The sequence below is a fragment of the Cervus canadensis genome, chromosome 4 (assembly GCF_019320065.1).
Source record: "Cervus canadensis isolate Bull #8, Minnesota chromosome 4, ASM1932006v1, whole genome shotgun sequence".
NCBI lineage: Eukaryota > Metazoa > Chordata > Mammalia > Artiodactyla > Cervidae > Cervus > Cervus canadensis.
This window is the reverse complement of record NC_057389.1, coordinates 65,354,707-65,372,792: the sequence shown is the minus strand read 5'-3', so window position 1 is coordinate 65,372,792 and position 18,086 is coordinate 65,354,707. Positions and strand designations below refer to the sequence as shown.

Below are 18,086 nucleotides of genomic sequence, written 5' to 3'. Positions count from 1 at the left end.
AACTTGAGTTCAACAACAAAACAATAAGAGAAAAAAGGACTCTTCCGATGCCAAATCCCAAGATTAAAACTATTTTAAAGTTTGTAGAATTTGACTTCCATATGGAAAGCTTGGGCTTCCCTGGTGGCTCAGACAAAAAAGAATCTGCCTGCAGTGCAGGAGACCTGGGTTCAGCCCCTGGGTGGGGAAAATCCCCTGGAGAAAGGAATGGCAACCCACTCCAGTATTCTTGACTGGAGAATCCCATGGACAGAGGAGGCTGGCAGACTATAGTCCATGGGGTTGCAAAGAGTCAGACATGACTGAGCAACTAACACACACTCTGCATATAAGTTAAATGAGCAGGGTGACAACTTTTAGGTTGTCTTTTTTTTTCAGTCAACAGATGCTATTTTCAATCTACAAGGAAGAGAATCTCACACCCTCCTTCTGTCTTCCCAGCCCAGAAAGTGAGTGTCGGGGAGGAGGGCAGGGTGGAAGGACTTGAAACCTGGTGGAAACAGTGCCCTGACCTCCTCCTTCCATGGGGAAGAGTTGTTGCTGAGAAGAGCTGACCCCCCAGAACCTATGTTGCCCATAGCCTTGTGCCTAGGTGGTGCCAAATAGCACCTCAGTTCGGTCCAGTAGAGTTAAGTGCCCTTCTTACAAGTGAGTTCCATTCTGAGAGCACATTTGTAAGTCCAGTTTGTTCATTAAGTCCAACAAACTTAGACTAGGTACCCAACTAACACAACTGGCTATATAGTACTGTACTGTAAAAGGTTTTATAATGTTTTCACACAAATAATAAATGAAAAACAAACACAAAAAATAAAGAAAATGTTTTTAATTGTGAAATGAAATACTTCCTGCATAATGGTGGGCAAAAATATTTCACAGCTATCTGTGATTCTGGCCCTCCAAATGTGAATGTGGGAAAGGGAACACAATGCCTGGGATCCAGCAGTTGCCGACACCCTCCACAGTGAATCCTGAAGAGCTGGGGGAATACAAGAAGCAGCCATCTGCCTCACCTGCCAACCCTTACAGTGAACGAGGAATTGATATAAACAGTCAGGAAACAGGATTTGGCCCCCAGATAGCTGTGGGGCACATGAAAGGAATAAATCCAGTGAGCCCAAAGGCTGATGTCTTAGCATACATAGGAGAATGCTAACTGCCTTAACTTGATATCTGAGTTTCCTTACTTACATCTTTGATGTTTAGACTGCCTGCCCACCCCGCTGCTTTGTTGCAAGCTTGTGTATAACCTGACTCCCACTTCCACCTCCTCAGAACTATTGAGATGCTGTCTCCAAACATTTCCAACGAATGAAATAACTCTATTTACAGATTGTGACTAATATTTTTTAGTCAACATAATCTTACAGTACAGTACCTTGAAAAATACAGTAGTACAGTAAAACGGCTGGCATACAGGGGCTGGCATCAAGTAAACAGACAAGAAGAGTTACTGACTGGAGGAAGGAGAGGAGGAGGGAAATGATAGAGGCGAAGGATTGTGAGCAATAGGAGATGAAAGGCAATCTTCAATTTCACTCAAGCCTGATATTGATGGCACAGGTTCTGGTTCCTACTGAATTCAATTCTATCTACTCTCTTGAAAAAACGATCCAGTGATGTCTAGTTAGTAGCTCTTTTTCTTTTCATAGATGAGACATAACACTGGACTGCATACTGACCAGCTGCTGCAATCATTGTGTACCATCCTACTTTCAGGTCCTGGGCCTCAAAAACTAACAGTGCCTCCTCAAACAGAGAGAATCCCCTTGCCATTTCCTGCATCGTTAATCTCTTGGGTTCTTCAGTGTAGGGAAAGAGCAAATTAGCCAAGATGATGTGGTCCATCTCTCTCACCCCACAGCCTCTTGCTCTTGCCCCACGTTTTGTAAATAATGATTACGTAACAGCTGAGATCATTTATAGCACTGCTCACGTGTGACAGGAGGTACTCGCTTGGACAGGGGCTACTTTTATTATATAAGCTCCACTGGAAAAGTCCTGGGGGCTGTGTGTGGTATGCCTCTATGAGCTTCACTATGAAAGCCCTGGCTGCTGCTTCCCTGGGGCTACACTGGAGCAGCATAATGATTACGTTTTATGAGGTTATGTTATGGCTGCCATGCCAGCCAGGAGAGAATAAATGTGTCTGCAGCTCCTACGGCTCCTCACGTCTTCTTCCAGCCTCTTAGCTTCTGCCTTGCCCACCCCGGGTTCAGCAAACAGTGTGAACAGCAAGACAACTGGCGTCACGATCAGAATCAGCAATACATTCAGTTACTTCTTCCTCCTGTCTCTCTTCATGCTTTCTCTGGGCCTCCAATTCCCTCAGCTCTTCATTGATAAGCTCCTCGTGCTGGACAGCAAGGAGTTCAGCAAAGTCATTCTAGAGCAGATCTAGCTTCAAATAAAGATATTATACTACTGTACTCTGTACAGTACACAAAAGCACAGCCACTTGTGGAGGGTCCACGCATGTGACAAAGTCTGCCAGACACATGAACTAACTTATGTGACCGGACACACAAGTGCACATTCACATCTTTGAAAGTTTACAACTTGGAGATTCATATGTAGAGGACTTACTTTATGAGCAGAAGAGCTGCCTGACTCTTCCAGGGTGGGACAGCGAAGATGCAGGTGGAAGCCTGGGGCCAGAGTCAGGTGGACTTCAAGGAGACTGGGGGACCTTGAGGATATAGGGGGAGAGAGCTTCTATATCTTGTCTGAAGGAGTGGTTACCTGGGCACATTTGTCAAAACTCATTAGTCAACACATTTACATTTTACTGTATGTAAATCCGACAATCCCGGAGGAGGATATGGCAACCCAATGCTGTATGCTTGCTGGAAAATTCCCATGGACAGAGGAGCCTGGCAGGCTGTAGTCATACATAACTGAGCATTACACACACAAATCCTACAATATATGAATAAAGATTATTCTAAATAAAATAACCTGGGCAAATTTTCAAATTATAAAGAGCAAATTGTAAAAACCACTGATTTTTAAATCAGTGATTCATGATTTGTCCAACTGTACAATGTAAACACAGAATTCTGTGGAGCTCCTCAGACATAGGGCTTATCCCAGAGCTCTGGCAGGGACTAAGGAGGAATTGGCAGCAAAGGGCTTTATCTAGGTGGGAAGTCCTAAACCCAGCCCAGAGGACAGGAATCCAGAGCTAACTATGAATAGCCAAGGGAAGGAATGTAGACATTGAACAGGAGTGGTGCTTTGCCCTCTTCCCTACTCTTGGTGAGGAGGCAAGTGGCAGCAGGGCAAATAGAAGTGCATAGAATTGTATCAATTACTCTCAGTTATGCAATGTGAAAGAGTGCTTGCCCTGGGCAGGTCCCTACTACTTCTCTGTTTAAACTCCCTCCCTGAAATATCATATGACATCCCTATATGTGGAATCTAAAAAGAAATGATGCAAATGAACTTACTATAAAAGTGAACTTACTTACTAGGAAAAAAGAGAGAGACTCACAGACAAGAGAACACACAGTTGCCAGGGGGAAGGTTGGAGGGAAGGGATAGTTAGGGAGTTGGGGATAGACATGTAACACGCTGCTCTATTTAAAATAGATAACCAATGGAGACCTACTGTATAACACATGGAACTCTGCTCGTTGTTGTGTGGTCGCCTGGATGGGAGGGGAGTTTGGGAGGGAGAATGGATACATGTATTTTTATGGCTGAGGCCCTTTGCTGTTCATGGGAAAACTATTACAACATTGTTTGTTAATCAGCTGTACTCCAATCCAAAGTAAAATGTTTAAAAAGTAAATAAATTCCCTCCCTGCACTGTCTTCCTGTTGTCTTTCTACCTGCACCCTACAGTCTGAGAGAGCTTCCTAGTATGAAAACCCAATCCTCTTCCTGCTTCTGTACTTACCTCTGCCATGGCCCTCTTCAGCCCTCCATCTAAAGCCTGAGTCCTTCCACCACGTGGAACCTCCCATAATATAGCCCTGCTCACTCTCCAGCTGCCTTCCCAAACCTCAGCACCCTGATTCCCATTCCTGTGTGACTCTTTGCTGTTCCCCTAAAGTATTGCTTCTTCCTCGCATCAAGCCTGAGTGGGGAATTTCCAGGAGGTTCTAAGAGCATGTCAGCTCTGGTGGTGCCCCTGGCAGCTGGAGTCAGCAGCCACATGAAGATGAAGATGTAAGCAAGCTGTGCTGTGGCCTGTGCAGTCACGGTGCCAGTAACTATGGAGCTCTGGGGAGGAAATGAAAAGGGAGAGGGGATCCTGAGACACAGAAGCAGCTGTAACCTCAGTGAGGTCAGCATGGTCTGAAGGAAGTGGGCCAGGGCTATGCCTTCCACATCACTCTTTCTGGTAGTCCTCTCTCTCCCTAGAGCATGGAGGGAGCTACTTTCAAACTGGAGTCATTTGCTGATGGCTAGTATTTGCTTCTTGCCAGGGAGCTATGTTGGCAGCTCTTACAATCCCACTCATCAGGCAAGTGATAACACTATCCCTTTAGTACAAGTGGGAAACTGAGGCCTGGCGAGATGACATATGTTGCCCAAGTTTCTAGACTGGAATTTGAAGCTATGCTTCTGACTCTCGAGGCCATGCCAGGCTTTTCTGTTCATAGAATTTTCCATGCAAGAATACTGGAGTGGGTTGCCATGCCCTCACCCAGGGGATCTTCCCAACCTAGGGATCAGAGCTGCATCTCCTGTGTCTCCTGCAATGCAGGTGGATTCTTTACCTCAGAGCCACTGGGGAACCCCACTACCAAGCCATACTGGCTCTAAACCTGGTACCTTGATCCTGCAAGCTGCATTTGAATAAACTACTTCCTCGAAAGCCATGTAATTGAGGCCTGACCCCTGGGGCAGGCTGCATAATCCTCTAGACTCTCTTCTTGTCAATAAGCTGGATGCAGAACACTTAACCAAGATCCCAAGAATCCCAGGGAATGGGAGAACCAAACTGTAGGAAAGAAAGAGTCAGGCCACTTCCTCACTCTTAGAGGGGAGCTGCCCAGTCAGGAACATCTATATGGGTTTAAATAACTTAGAAATGAACTTTTCCTGTATTAAACCCCTAAGTTTTTTGGTTTTGTTTTGTTTTTGTTTTTTACTGATATCCATTTGTTACAACAGCACAATTTTGCAATTTGTTATTAATTGCAAAGAGAAAAAGCAGTAACTTTATGTTGGAGAAACCTGGCTGACATCACCTTAAAAAACCAATCAAGATAAGCATCACCAGTTGATACAACGTCAACATCATGTATGGAGAAGGAAATGGCAACCCACTCCAGTATTCTTGCCTGGAGAATCCCATGGAAAGGGGAGCCTGGCGGGCTGCTATCTATGGGGTCGCACAGAGTCGGGCATGACTAAAGCGACTTAGCAGCAGCAGCAGCAACATCATGTAACTTCTGGGACTTCCTTGGTGGTACAATGGCTAAGATTTCATGGTCCCAGTGCAGGGGGCGCTGAGTTTAACTAGATCCCACATGCTGCAACTGAGAGTTCGTATGCCACAGCTAAAGAACCCACATGTCACAACGAAGACTGAAGATTGTATGTGTTGCAACTAAGATCCAGTGCAACCAAATAAATAATGTTTTTAACTATGTAGCTCCTGGTAAGATGCACTGGAGTTCCATACCCATGTCCCATTTCATGAAAGGCTATGAGACATACCATTTCTGTGGGATACTTGCCAAAAAACATAGCTTCAATCTTATCATGAGAAAACTTCAAACAATCTCAAATTTCTAAAAAAACAACTGGTCAGTGAAATAAAGACTCCAAAACTGTCACAGAGTATGGGAGACTGAGGAGACATAAACAACTAAATGCAAAGAATTGGATCCTGTACCAGACAAAGGACATTAGTGAAAAGTGGCAAAAGTCAGATGAGGTCTATTAGCTAACAGTATTATTTCAATGCTAATTTCCTAATTTCAGTAATTGTACTGTGGTTATCTAAGATGTAAACATAAGAGGAAGGTGGGTGAGGGGGTACTAGAACTCTGAACTGTTTTTGAAACACTTTGAGAAATCTAAAATTACTTCAAAATAAAAAAAAAAATTAATAAGTAAATAAGAATGAATGTGGTGATGAGCTACCACCAGACGGCCCTTCTGGTGGATTTGGTCTTAATCGTCATTGGCAATCCTGGACAATAAAGACCCACACTGGGTTATACCTTTAAAAGTTTTTATTACAGAAAACCCCATTCTTCCAAGTCCAGCTCAAAGCACCCCCCCAGCTTTTTTTTTTCTTTTAACGAAATCTGGGCTTCTGTACATATTGGATCAAATGATTTTCTTGCTCCTTGGGTATCTACTACGGAGTCGAGGACTCTGCCATTGATTGTAGTTCTCCAAGAGGAGGGGCTGGGACTCTGTAGCCATGTTCTGTTCCGTGACATCTGGTCAGCAAGGTACTAACAGCATTATGCCCCTGCCTGGGAGGCTAGGCGGGGAATCTGCCAGCCTTCAGCAAGCCCTGTGCACCCACTTTGGGTCTCATGGTGACCGGGCTCTAGACAACGTCACTGTGATCTCTGACTACAGCCAATACAACTACTGGCATCAACACAGGGCATTATGGCTGGGACCCTCCCTGAGTGTGAGAATGGGGAGAGTGGCATGTCAGTCCCCAGAAGCGCGGGATTGTAGGCAAAAGATGCCAGCACAGCAGAAGGGTCTGCTTCTCAGAAGCAAACTGGGCAGGGGTCAGCGAGGTCCTGGGAGAACACACACGAAGGTGCAAGGATTTCAAAGGCAAGGAGCTGCGAAGTGATGGTGGACAGTGGCCTGAAGGAAGCCCAGCCCAGAACATATCAGGACAGATTTGATCAGCGAGTGAACCAATGCTTTAATAATAAAGAATAATGTGGCTATCACAGGACATTGCCTGGATGGCTGTGACTGCTACTGCTACTCACTGAGCATTTAAACAGGGGTGGGGAATGTTTGAAGGTGCAGATCTCAGAGCAGCAGCCTTAGCAGGAGGATGCTGGCAAGGGCCAAGGGTGTGAAGGAGGCTTGAGCGACAGTGTCAGAGGTGGTCGAGGTAGGGGAAGTGGTTGTTGGTGTGCTGGAGTTGTCTCCACACTCAAACTTTCGGAAAGTGATTCCTCTGAACATCTGATTTGCAACACCCAGGAACTCACAGGTGGAGTTGCTGACATTGGAGCAACCTTTCAGCACGAGTGTTGTCGTCTCTGTGAATGCAAATGAGACAGTAAGGGCTTTACAGTCCCTTCACCCTCCCTCCCCAAGTGACCTGCAAGAGCTGAAACAGGTCTGTTCCTGCAACCGGAGCTTGGCGAAAGGAGCCCAAGAACAATGACTGAAGGGTAATGGCAGAGTGACCATGGAGGTGAGGGTCTAGAGCCCCTCCCTGACCCAGTCCCAGAGGAAACTGAGGCTCCTGGAGGTGGATGTGAGCCTGAGCTCACAGGTCAGGGCCAGAGCTGGGCCTGGGACTCAAATCTTCAGTGTTTTCCTGAGTCGCTGGCAAGGGGTGAAATGCAGGAACAGGTTCAGACCCTCCATAAATCCTCTGTCCTCAATCCAAGAAGAAGTCAGCACTTCAACTGCTCTGGGCCTCCACTCCTCTAGGCTCTGCTTTCCATCCCCATTCCTCTCTGGACCTGAATTCTCTCTACCTGAGTTTTCCTTGAGAAGAGGAGAAACAGTCAGAGGGGATATGAAGAGACTACCACGTCTTTACTCCTAATTCATGTTGTGATGTGTTGAACTCTATTTTAAGGTGAGGTCCTAGGAAAAGACCAAGGGAATTTGCAAAGAAGATGTGATTGTGATTGCAGCTACCATTTATTGAGTACCGATTATGTGCCAGTATTTCTTTATAGTAGTGCATGTGTATTATTCAGTTGTTAAGTCTTGTCTGACTCTTTGCGATTGCTTTGAAGGCTGCAAGCCAAATTGTCCTGAAGGACAGGCAGTTCACAGAGGAAGAAGGCGCTGGAGGAGATGACTGGCTATTTGTTAGAGGCAGGGCTACAATTTGAGTTCAAGGCTGACTCCATCCTTGCTCTGAGAAGGAAGGAGAAACTTCCAAATACCAGTAAAGACAGAAATTCATTGTTGTTTTAGAGCAAATATCAGTGTTGAAGGTTGAATTAGAGTATGTGAGGAAGATATGTTGCTTGGCACATGTCCACAGTATTTTTTTAAGTGACCGTGGGCAAAAACAAAAACAAAATCCTACATTTATGATGACTTTGATCTGTCTGGCTTTCAGATTGAGTCAAGGCCTGGGACTTTGCAGACACCTTGGAATAAGGTAAGCAGAAACAGCAAGTCTTTCTTATGCCATTGCTGCCCTCAGGCAAAGCTTTAGAATTAGACATCAGAGCTGTGTAGACATCAAGACCCTTAAATGCATATTATTGCCTGACATAAATCACTCTGAAAAGGCTACAAACTATACGATTTCAACCATATAAATTCTGATAAAGGCAAAACTATAGAAAGAGTAAAGAAAAATCAGAGGTTTCCAGGGGTTAGGGTTAGATAGAGCACAGAGGATTTTCAGGTCAGTGACACTACTATGCATGATACTATGACAGTAGATACATGCCATCATACATTTGTCAAAACCCATATAATATACAGCACAAACAGTGAATCCTAATGGACTCTGAATGATAGCAATGTGTCAGTATAGGTTCATGGATGATAACAATGTACCTTTTTGGTGGGTGATGTTGATAGTGGGAAAGACTATATATGTGTATGGGGAAAAAATTATAGAAAAAATATATCTTCCCCTCAATTTTCCTGTGAATCGAAAACTTCTCTAAAAAATAAAGTCTATTTTTTTTTTAAGTAAAAAGAAGTTCAGGAGAAGTATGAAGTTTGGCCCCACTAAGAAATCTGCAATTACAATTAAGCATCAAATTCCAAAACCATAACTGCCATTTAACAAAAGTTGAAATCAAATTGTACTTGGATATTGGTGCTCTTTAAACTCTTATTATTGTAAGGCATACTGTGGCAGAGACTGACTGACTGTTCATTTTAGCTTTATGCCTCTTCCTTTCCTGCTGTCACCACTGGATTAAATTTCCACCTTCCAGGGCAGTCTGAGTCCCAGACAACAGAATGTGGAAGGGAGTGAGGCACTCGCTTCTAGGCATTGCCTGTAATAACCTTCCTGCCTTCCTCCACTCCCCCTCTTACTCCACCTGCTGGTGAGATGCAAAGGATACAGAAGAGAGCTGCCAAGTCCTGAGTGAGTAGGGGCTGGAACCTCAAGATGGAAGGAATCCAGGGCCCTGGACTCTGCAATGAACTGCTCCATGAGCAAGAAATAAGCTATGTTGCATTGAGCCATAGGACATGGACGTTGCCCTTAAACAGTAATTAACTAACACTAATAGTGTTATATTAGTAATATTAGCATTAGTAATTGGCTAATAGTAACAGTTAATAAATGTATTATTATTTAAATAATCATGCATAACATTTGAATATTTAAAGAATAATATTTATTAGTTTTATATTGTATGATGGTTCATTTGTATCTCATAAGTTAGTATCAAATTACTTCTGTAAAAAAGAACAGTTGGTTGGATTTTTTGAGAGAAATCATCATTAGTGTTCATTTTCAAATATCCACTGACTTTTTCAGGTAGGAAACAGTGTATTGATTTACACCATGACCAAGGGGAATAGATTATACCTAAGGTGTAAAATAGCTTTTTTATTTCAGTGTTGTTTTTGTTCTTTTTCCAATTGGTTGGGTATTAAAGTCCAATTTGAGTCTCCCTTCTAGGCAACTCTAGTTGTCAGAAGCCAACACCTCTCAATGACGGGTAGAGAAGGGAAGTTACATATAAAAAGTAATAAAAGTCGAACCCACCCACACCTACAGAACAGCTCAACCTAGTAAAGAAATAAATGCCAGGAGTGACGTGATGCCCTTAAATGAGCCTGGCTTGATTACAAGTCATAAAAAGAATAGAATTCAAAAGATGGGCAGCCCAAGAGCAATGACACTGGACTGAGGAGGCAAAAATAGCAAAAGCAACTCAAGGCTACGTTAACAGCCTCACTATCTCAAAGGTACCCTGACCTTATTTCCTCATCCTATCTCCACCAGGCCTTTTTTTGTGAATCCAGAATTTATAATCCAAGGTGTAACATGTGTTTTAAACTCAAGACCCATAAAAAGGAATTCACATACCATTTATAAATTCTGCGATTATACTGACACATCTTTCTCCAGAACATTTCCGGGTTTCATTACAGGAAGTTTCGTTATTTCCATAACATGCAGGGCACTCTACAATGCTGGGCATCACTTGCTGTGGAGGAGCTGGGTAGAGTAAGAAACGTTAACTCAGAACAGTGTTTTCACAAAGATCATGGTATTGCCTGGAGTGGAAGGGGAAATGCAGACAAAGATGCTAGCCAGAGAGACCTCTCAGGGTCTCTGCATGCTCAGGAATCTCCAATCCTGCCATAAAAATACCAGTCATCCTATTCCCATGTCCCACCAAAATATTTGCAGCACTTAACCTCACAGATCTGCCCTTACAGACCATCCACTCTTCAAGAACTGTGGTCAATGAGTGTGTTGGGATGAGAAGGGACAGGGAAGATTTTGAGCTAAAACTAACATTAGCCAGCTATTCTGGATTTAGCCAACAGGTGTGTGACTATTACTAAATCTTGCTCTGAACAAATGAAATCAAGTAATTATTTATCATTATGACTTTGATTTTTTAAAAAAAATTATATGAGACCCAGCTCTGCTATTAATGAACCATGCTTTATGACTATGGCCACATTTTCTCCTCTTCAAAACAAAGGCTTTGATCTAAGCCAACAGTTCTCAAATGACGGTCCAGGAACTCCTGGGGATCCCTGAGATCCTTCCAGGGAGTCCACTAGGTCAAAATTATTTTCATGGTGATACTAAGATGTTCTTTGCCTCTTTTTCTTTCTTTCATGAAAATACAATGGAGTTTTCCAGTGGCAACATGACGTGAGATTGCAACAGAATAAATGAACAAGCAAATCTGAAAACCAGCTGTACTCTATGAAACCAGAAATTAAAGTGCTTTGAAAAAACATAGAGCAATGCCATTCTTTCCACTAAATATATTTTGTTTTGGAAAATAATTATTTCTATTCTAATAACATAGAAATGTTATTAATGTTAACATGTAGTGGGTTTTATTATTTTTTAGTAACTAACAAATATTTTAAAAATTTCTTAGCCTTATTTTTAATACAGTAAATATTGATAGATATAGTCCACAGAAACAGAAGTTATTTGGGGTCCCTCAGTAATTTTTAAGACTTAGCATCTGGAAAGACGGTGTGAGGCCACAAAATTTGAAAGCTACTAATGAGCATCTACTGCCTTCCCACACAGGTTGAAGAGCTGTGATTTCTGTCTTTACTGAGAAGCGGAAAACATAATAGCAGTGCTGGTTTTCTTCATTTGTTTCTCAAGTAATTGTCGTGCGTCAGCTGTTAATGTTACCCAAATAGGCACTGAAGTGCCTAGACTTAAAGTGTCCACCTAAGATTGACAATCACAAGTGGTGAGAGAAGGGATGGATCTGGGAGAACAGAGGGAAGATGTGGCCAGCACCCACCAGTGGCATCACCTGTTTGATTGCATGCTTCTCCTAGGCAACACTGGCTTTCAAAGTGGAAGATTTCTTTTTCAGATACGTAGACCATGAAAGGCTGGACCGTGGTCTCACTGCAGTTCTCTGCAGAGCAGGCATGATCCTCATACCATACGGAGTTTTCTCCTACACAAAGGCAAACACAGACTATCAGTCCTAGGTACAAAGCGTTCAGGGAGCAACCGCTTTAGGCAAGGACAGAAAATATACTCTCAGCTCAATGCAATTTAGGGGACACCGAAGAGAATTTCCTGCAAAAAGAAAAATCCTTCCCCAAAAAGTAGTTTCTGACTTCAGCAGGAGATTTTTGCAGCTTAAATTCCAGGTGAAAGGCTGATGGGTGAAGTGGATGATTCACGCTGACACCCCCAGAGCCCACTGGTCAGTCTTAACATCTCTAAATATAGCCAAGCAGATGTGATGAGTCTATGCACAACATGATATTGAACCTGAAACCAGTAAAGCTTATAGACCAAAGCTATGCAATGTGGTGGTCATTTATAAAGCTCTATGTGGTCATTTACAAATCACTTCCTCATATTTCAAGAGATCAATAACTGAATGCACATATAAGCCAGCATTGATATACACATTAATACCATTGAAAAAACTTCTACTGAAAAAGCATGAGTGCCATTTATAGGAAACACCAGGAAGAGGTGAACAAATGAAATAACATCACAAAGAAGCAATCAAGCAAAGCCAGAATATGAGACAGCTACAGGACAAATGCCCCTATTTCTCCAACAATTCAGTGGAATTGAGCAAAAAAAGAGATCTTACTAAACAAACTAGGCACAATAGACCTAACAGCAAAATGTAATTTTGTTTGGGTCCAAATTCCAATGCATCAATTATATCTCAATATCTTTGAAATATGTTGAATATTTTTAAGGTCACCTTAATTTTAAAATTTAAAATTAGCTAATTTATTAGGTGTGATCATTGTATTGTAGTTATGTAAAAAGCAGGGGAGAGTTCTTATCAGAGATGAATAATGAAGTGTTTATAGGGGAAATAACATGTTATCTAGATTTGCTTTAAAATACTATGGGGAGTAAATTAGGAGTTAAGGATTAAAACATACATGTCACTATATATAAAATAAATAACCAGCAAGGACCTACTGAATAGCACAGGGAACCATACTCAATAACTTGTAATAACCTATAATGGAAAAGAATCCATTTTCCTAAAATGGAAAAGAATTTGTGTGTGTGTGTGTGTGTGTGTGTGTATGTGTATAAGACTCACTTTGTTGTACACCTGAAACTAACACAATATTGTAAATCAACTATATTTCAATAAAAATTTAAAGAATAAAAATGCTATGGGAAAAAAAATAGCAAAATGTTAATTGTTGACACAGGACCCCAGTTCACTATACTCCTCTTCCTGCTTTTGTGTATGTTTGAAATGCTCATAATAAAAAGTTAAAAATAAATCAAAATGCCCTGAGAGAGCTGTAACAATCATACCAGCAAAACACCCTGGAAGGAAGTCTGAGTGAAAGTATGTTGAATCTGAAACAGGAAGGAACACCGAGAGGAAGCAAAGGGGAGCAGAAAATGGACAAATGAAAGCACCTAGAGAAAGCTGACTGCTTTATAATTTAGCTACGAGCTGTCCCTGCTTCTCGTGTTCATTAGCACGGGCCTACAGTGAGGTTTCAGCCAGAGGAGGCAATTCCAAGGAGCCACAGAGGCTTGTCTGCTTGCTTGGCTCTACCACTTGCGTGTTGCTTCTCCTGGGAAGTGCCTTCATGACTCCCTCTCTCTGTGCACAGCCCAGCCTTAGTCTTCCTTTTCCTGGCCAGCCTGTCCAGCACCTGCCCTGTGCAAGTTCCAGAAACGAGAATGATCACCCCCTGAGGCTCACCTTGAGAAAAGTTGGTTGAGAAACTTGTACAGCTGGTGTTGGCATTTGAGGGACACTCCGTGGCATTTTTTGCAATGCAGCCATCTTTCAATGAATTACACTGTACACAGTGCAGTGTATGATACTGGGATTCTGGGGAAACAAAATGTTTGGCATCGTCAACATTCAGGAGACATTAATAGAGTTTGCTTTGGACAAAGCACCACACTTACCTCAGGTTAAAAGAATAGCCAAGATAGCATCCCTTCCCTCTGGGGTCCCCCAAACTTTAAGCTGTGAGATGTCTACCATTCTCCGGTTGGAAGACCCAAACTTGACCCACAGCACAGAGTGGTATCACAGCGGGCAGTGTGCAAGAAGGGGTCTCACAGTCTTCATTGCCCACATCTTGACAAGAGGTCACTTGAGGGGATTCCAGAGCACCAAGACTGACAAGACTCTGGTGAGGTGCAAAATGGGGTCTTCATTCCAAAAGGGAGCAATATGGTTTCCCTCACCTACAGCTGCAACCGTGAGCATGACGATGATACCAGTGAAGAGGAAGCCCTTCATCGTGCTGGACATGTGCCTCCTGAGGACAAGAACTGTGGCTGCAGAGCCTCGAGCCTGAAGAGAGAGGCACAAAGAGGACAGTCTGGGGATTCAGAAGATTGCCAGGGCGTGATATCCCCTAGGGTTGCAATCACACTTCAACAAACCTGGCCCAACCTTGTGACAGAAGCAATCACCATCGTCAGCTGGAAGCACAGAGCCGTGATACAGGTTCAACCCTGCCTTTATACCCACAAAAATCTGAGTTTTCCCTTTGCCTACAAAGGTATCTACACACACAGGTACGAAAGCCCAGGGCATTTCCTACAGAGCCACTACAGATACAAAATGGGCAGGCAGATGATTGCCAGCCCCACTGAGGATGGGGGTCCAAGAAGAAAGCTGGGCTCTCCTCTCCCAGAGCATAGTGTCCACCCTCTAATTGGAATCTTGCCACATTCCCATAATGCCCTTAGGGGCTCTGTCTCTGCCATCACCATTCCAATAAGCAGACACCTATTGAGCACTTACTCTGTTCTGAACATTTATGTGCACTGATTCATGTAATTCCTCCACCTCTGTAGGCAGGTACTATTATTAGGATCACCTTTACTTCAAATGGGGAAATTAAGCCCCAGAGAAGTTAGGTAAGCACTCAAAGTCAAGGTCACACTCCTGAGAGGGATAAAAGCTGGATTTGGTCCAGATCCCTAATCCTCACTCCACACTGCCTCCAACAGACATGACTCCCAAAGCCCCAGACCCAAAGGTCCCTGCACACCTCTGACTGGTCTGTCATCAATCTCTCTGCACCTAAGTTGTCTAATAGCTAAGGTCTAGCTGTATTTATTAAGATCCTGAGAGTTGGGGATTAGAAAATGTAAACTACTATATATAGGATGGATTAACAAGTTCCTACTGTATAGCACAAGGGACTATATTCAATATCTTGTGATAATCCATAATGCAAAAAAAATATTTTTTAAAAAAGAATGCCTATATGTATAAAACTGAGTCATATAAAACTGCTAATACAGCAGATTAGCACAACATTGTGTATCAGCTATACTTCAAATTAAACAAATAAATAAATATCCTGAATCAGAGCTCCTAAAATTTCAATTTGCCCATGTATCAAAGCAGCACGAAAGGAAAATATCTGGCTCTGCACTGAGTCCTTCTTTATCATTAGCTCATTTATCCTGTGAACAGTAGGCAGGAGCCACATGTGGCCACTTACATTTGGATTCACTGAAGGAATAAAAAGGAAACATATTATTTCTCAGACCAGCCATGTTCCAGTGCTCCATGGCCACCTGTGGCTGGTGGCCGTGGTATTGGCCAGTGCAGGTATGAAACAAGTCCCACGGCACAGTGCTGCTATAAAGATTTTTGCCTACTCCCCAGCTGAAAAACCTGCAGAAAGAGGGATAATAAAAATTGCCCAGACTCATTCAGCTTGTGAGACCAAAAGTGGGACTCCATTCGGTGTCCTTCCATGTCCAAAACTGAGTTGTACCATGATGCTGCTGCTGCTGCTAAGTCACTTCAGTCGTGTCCGACTCTGTGCGACCCCATCCCTGGGGTTCTCCAGGCAAGAACACTGGAGTGGGTTGCCATTTCCTTCTCCAATGCATAAAAGTGAAAAGCGAAAGTGAAGTAGTTCAGTCATGTCCGACTCTTCGCAACCCCATGGACTGCAGCCTACCAGGCTCCTCCGTCCATGGGATTTTCCAGGCAAGAGTACACTGCCACTTATTAAAGAACAGCAAACCTTCTATTGGGTGTTGCAACCCACCGCCTGCATCCCACTTCACCAACCACACATGCACCCCCCGCCAACATACACACATACACACACAACACTATGATCATCTAGTTAACTTATTAGGGGCCAGTGAAAAGAAAGAGAAACTAGTCACAATCAGGGAAGACAGATGGCCCATCAATTATCTAACGCCCCAACATTTAGAGATCCAAGGAGAATAATTAAGTAGGTTTGGTTTGGCGGTTGTGGCAGATGTCCTATGCATTGTACCCTACATCCTCCCATGCCCAGTCACTGCTCCAGGCACAGAACCCCAATGCAGAGACAGGTTTAGGGGTTGAGCTTCCCAGGAAGGGCATCTCAAGCCTTGTGGCTATAAAGGAAGAGGAGATAGGACAAAAAATGAGAAAGAGGCCACAGAAGCCACATCAATTAAGTGCACAAATCACCTCGGCCCTGTGGTTCAGACCTGATGACTAGCCTCATTTTCAGAGGGACATAATGGAGGCCCAGAGGGGTCAGGACTCTGCCCAGGAACACACAGCAGAGAGACAGAGACTGTGGTGGGACTGAGGGGCCCGCGAGCTGGGGGCCAGAGCAGAGGGCCCCACAGGGAAAAGGAGAGCAAACACATCTGTACACCCCTTTGCAAAGTCCTTCCCCCTCATTGTATCGTTGGACATTTTCAGCAGTCTGAGAGGGTCCTGTGACAATCGCTCTCATGTTAGACAGAGGAGCATGAGGTCACAAAAACTGTGAGAAGGACACAGCATCATGAACACACAGAGTGAAGTCCAGTACCTCTCGACTCCAGCCTTCCCCTCCCGGGCACTGCTGAAGGAGCGAGAACCAAGAGAATGCCCTGGACCCCAGACAGCTCTGAATGCCTTTCCCCTGTTCTCAGCTGCTCCCAGGTTGGGCCCCGCTTCAAAGCTCAGCCCCAGTCCTTTACCTTCTCTGTCTGGCCCAGAGACTGCCCTGCAGAAGGTGGATCCCAGCAGAAGGCTGGAGAAGGTGTGTGAGGGGCCTTATATAGCAGGTGGTTGCACAATCAGAAAGTACAACTGCCTACAGGGAGGGGCTTCTGAGCCAGACTGGGCCCCGCCCAACGTAGAGTCATACACAGCTTAACCCTTGGCAGCTATGATGCTGGTCAAGTCTCTGAAGCCTCCAGGAACTGGGAAAAACTTCGGTCAGGGCCTGCCTTTGGCAAAAGACACAAAGGAGCCAGATATGTCCCTGGCATTGTCTCATGTGGGCTGCCACCCACCAGATGGATTCCATGACCAGTTGATGGATCACAAGTATCACCTTATCCTGACCTTGTAAAGCAATCACCTTGATCAGCCCATCTACAGATAAGGAAACCAAGGTACATAAGAGAAAAGTAACAGAGCTTCCCTGGTGGTTCAGTGGTAAAGAATCCGCCTGCCAGTGCAGGAGACAGGTTCGATCCACGGTCCGGGAAGATCCGACATACCTCGGAGCAGCTAAGCCTGGGAACCGAAACTACTGAAGCCAATGTGCCTGGAGCCTGTGCTCCGCAAAGCCACCACAATGAGAAGCCCGGGCACCACAACTAGAGTAGCCCTTGCTTGCTGCAACTAGAGAAAAAGTTCACACAGCAATGAAGACCCAGCACAGCCAAAAATAAATAAATGATTTTTTTTTTTTTAAGAGAGAGAAACATAACAGATTCTCCCAAGATTACACAGCTGGGAAAGAGTCAAAACTCAGAATCAGGTCACATGGGGATTGTGCAGCTCAGGGAAGAGGCTCAGGTCTCCTTGGGCAAGTGTCTGAACTTCACTAATTCTTAGGGTCCTCCAGCCAAGATGAGGATAAACTCACTGTACAGTCTCACAGGGTAGAGGGGCCAGGAAGCCCCTGCTTGCAGCATACCCTATGCCCCTCAGTGGGGGGTGAGCCCTGCTGCTGCTGCCCCCCACACCCTAGGCATTCCGTCTGACCGCACGGTCTGGGCAGCCTCTGTTGGTGACAGCAGATGTGGGCCAGGCTCCTCCCAGCACCTTCCCATTGTGGTGTGTGTGCTTCTGGCTTGGAGTGTGGATCTGAACTCCCTTCCCTCCTGCTGTTCCTGCCCCTTCAGACACTTACACACTCACACACACACACACCACACACACAGAGGTTTCAGGTAGGCATCTCACCAACACTTCCCAGCTGGCAGTTAAATATTAAGAGTTCTCTACTTTTGAATATATTCCTTGTCCATCTGCTGCCCGCTCTGT

General features: G+C 44.2%; 1 protein-coding gene across 2 annotated transcripts; it reads right to left on the bottom strand.

Moving 5' to 3' along the window:
- Nucleotides 1-6,179: 6,179 nt before the first annotated feature.
- LYPD8 (LY6/PLAUR domain containing 8) lies at nucleotides 6,180-16,853 on the bottom strand. 2 transcript variants are annotated; one of them, XM_043465665.1, is made up of 6 exons: nucleotides 16,787-16,853; nucleotides 14,033-14,141; nucleotides 13,536-13,667; nucleotides 11,622-11,783; nucleotides 10,199-10,330; nucleotides 6,180-7,205 (listed from the first exon to the last, which is right to left on the bottom strand). In XM_043465665.1, the coding sequence occupies exons 2-6, from the start codon at nucleotides 14,097-14,099 to the stop codon at nucleotides 6,970-6,972; spliced, it is 729 nt and encodes a 242-aa protein (XP_043321600.1). In that variant the 5' UTR covers nucleotides 14,100-14,141; nucleotides 16,787-16,853; the 3' UTR covers nucleotides 6,180-6,969. The 2 variants fall into 2 exon arrangements, with proteins under 2 accessions (XP_043321600.1, XP_043321601.1); XM_043465666.1 differs by having other exon boundaries at nucleotides 11,634-11,783.
- Nucleotides 16,854-18,086: the final 1,233 nt, after the last annotated feature.

What these genes read in the sequence shown, in the direction of transcription:
- LYPD8 (XM_043465665.1), bottom strand. Translation starts at nt 14,099, where the DNA reads ATGTCCAGCACGATGAAGGGCTTCCTCTTCACTGGTATCATCGTCATG. An exon ending in GCTCACGGTTGCAGCTGTAG is followed by an intron (nt 13,668 to 14,032) that starts GTGAGGGAAACC and finishes TTGTTTCCCCAG; the next exon opens with AATCCCAGTATCATACACTG. An exon ending in AATCGCAGAATTTATAAATG is followed by an intron (nt 7,206 to 10,198) that starts GTATGTGAATTC and finishes TTGCATTCACAG; the next exon opens with AGACGACAACACTCGTGCTG.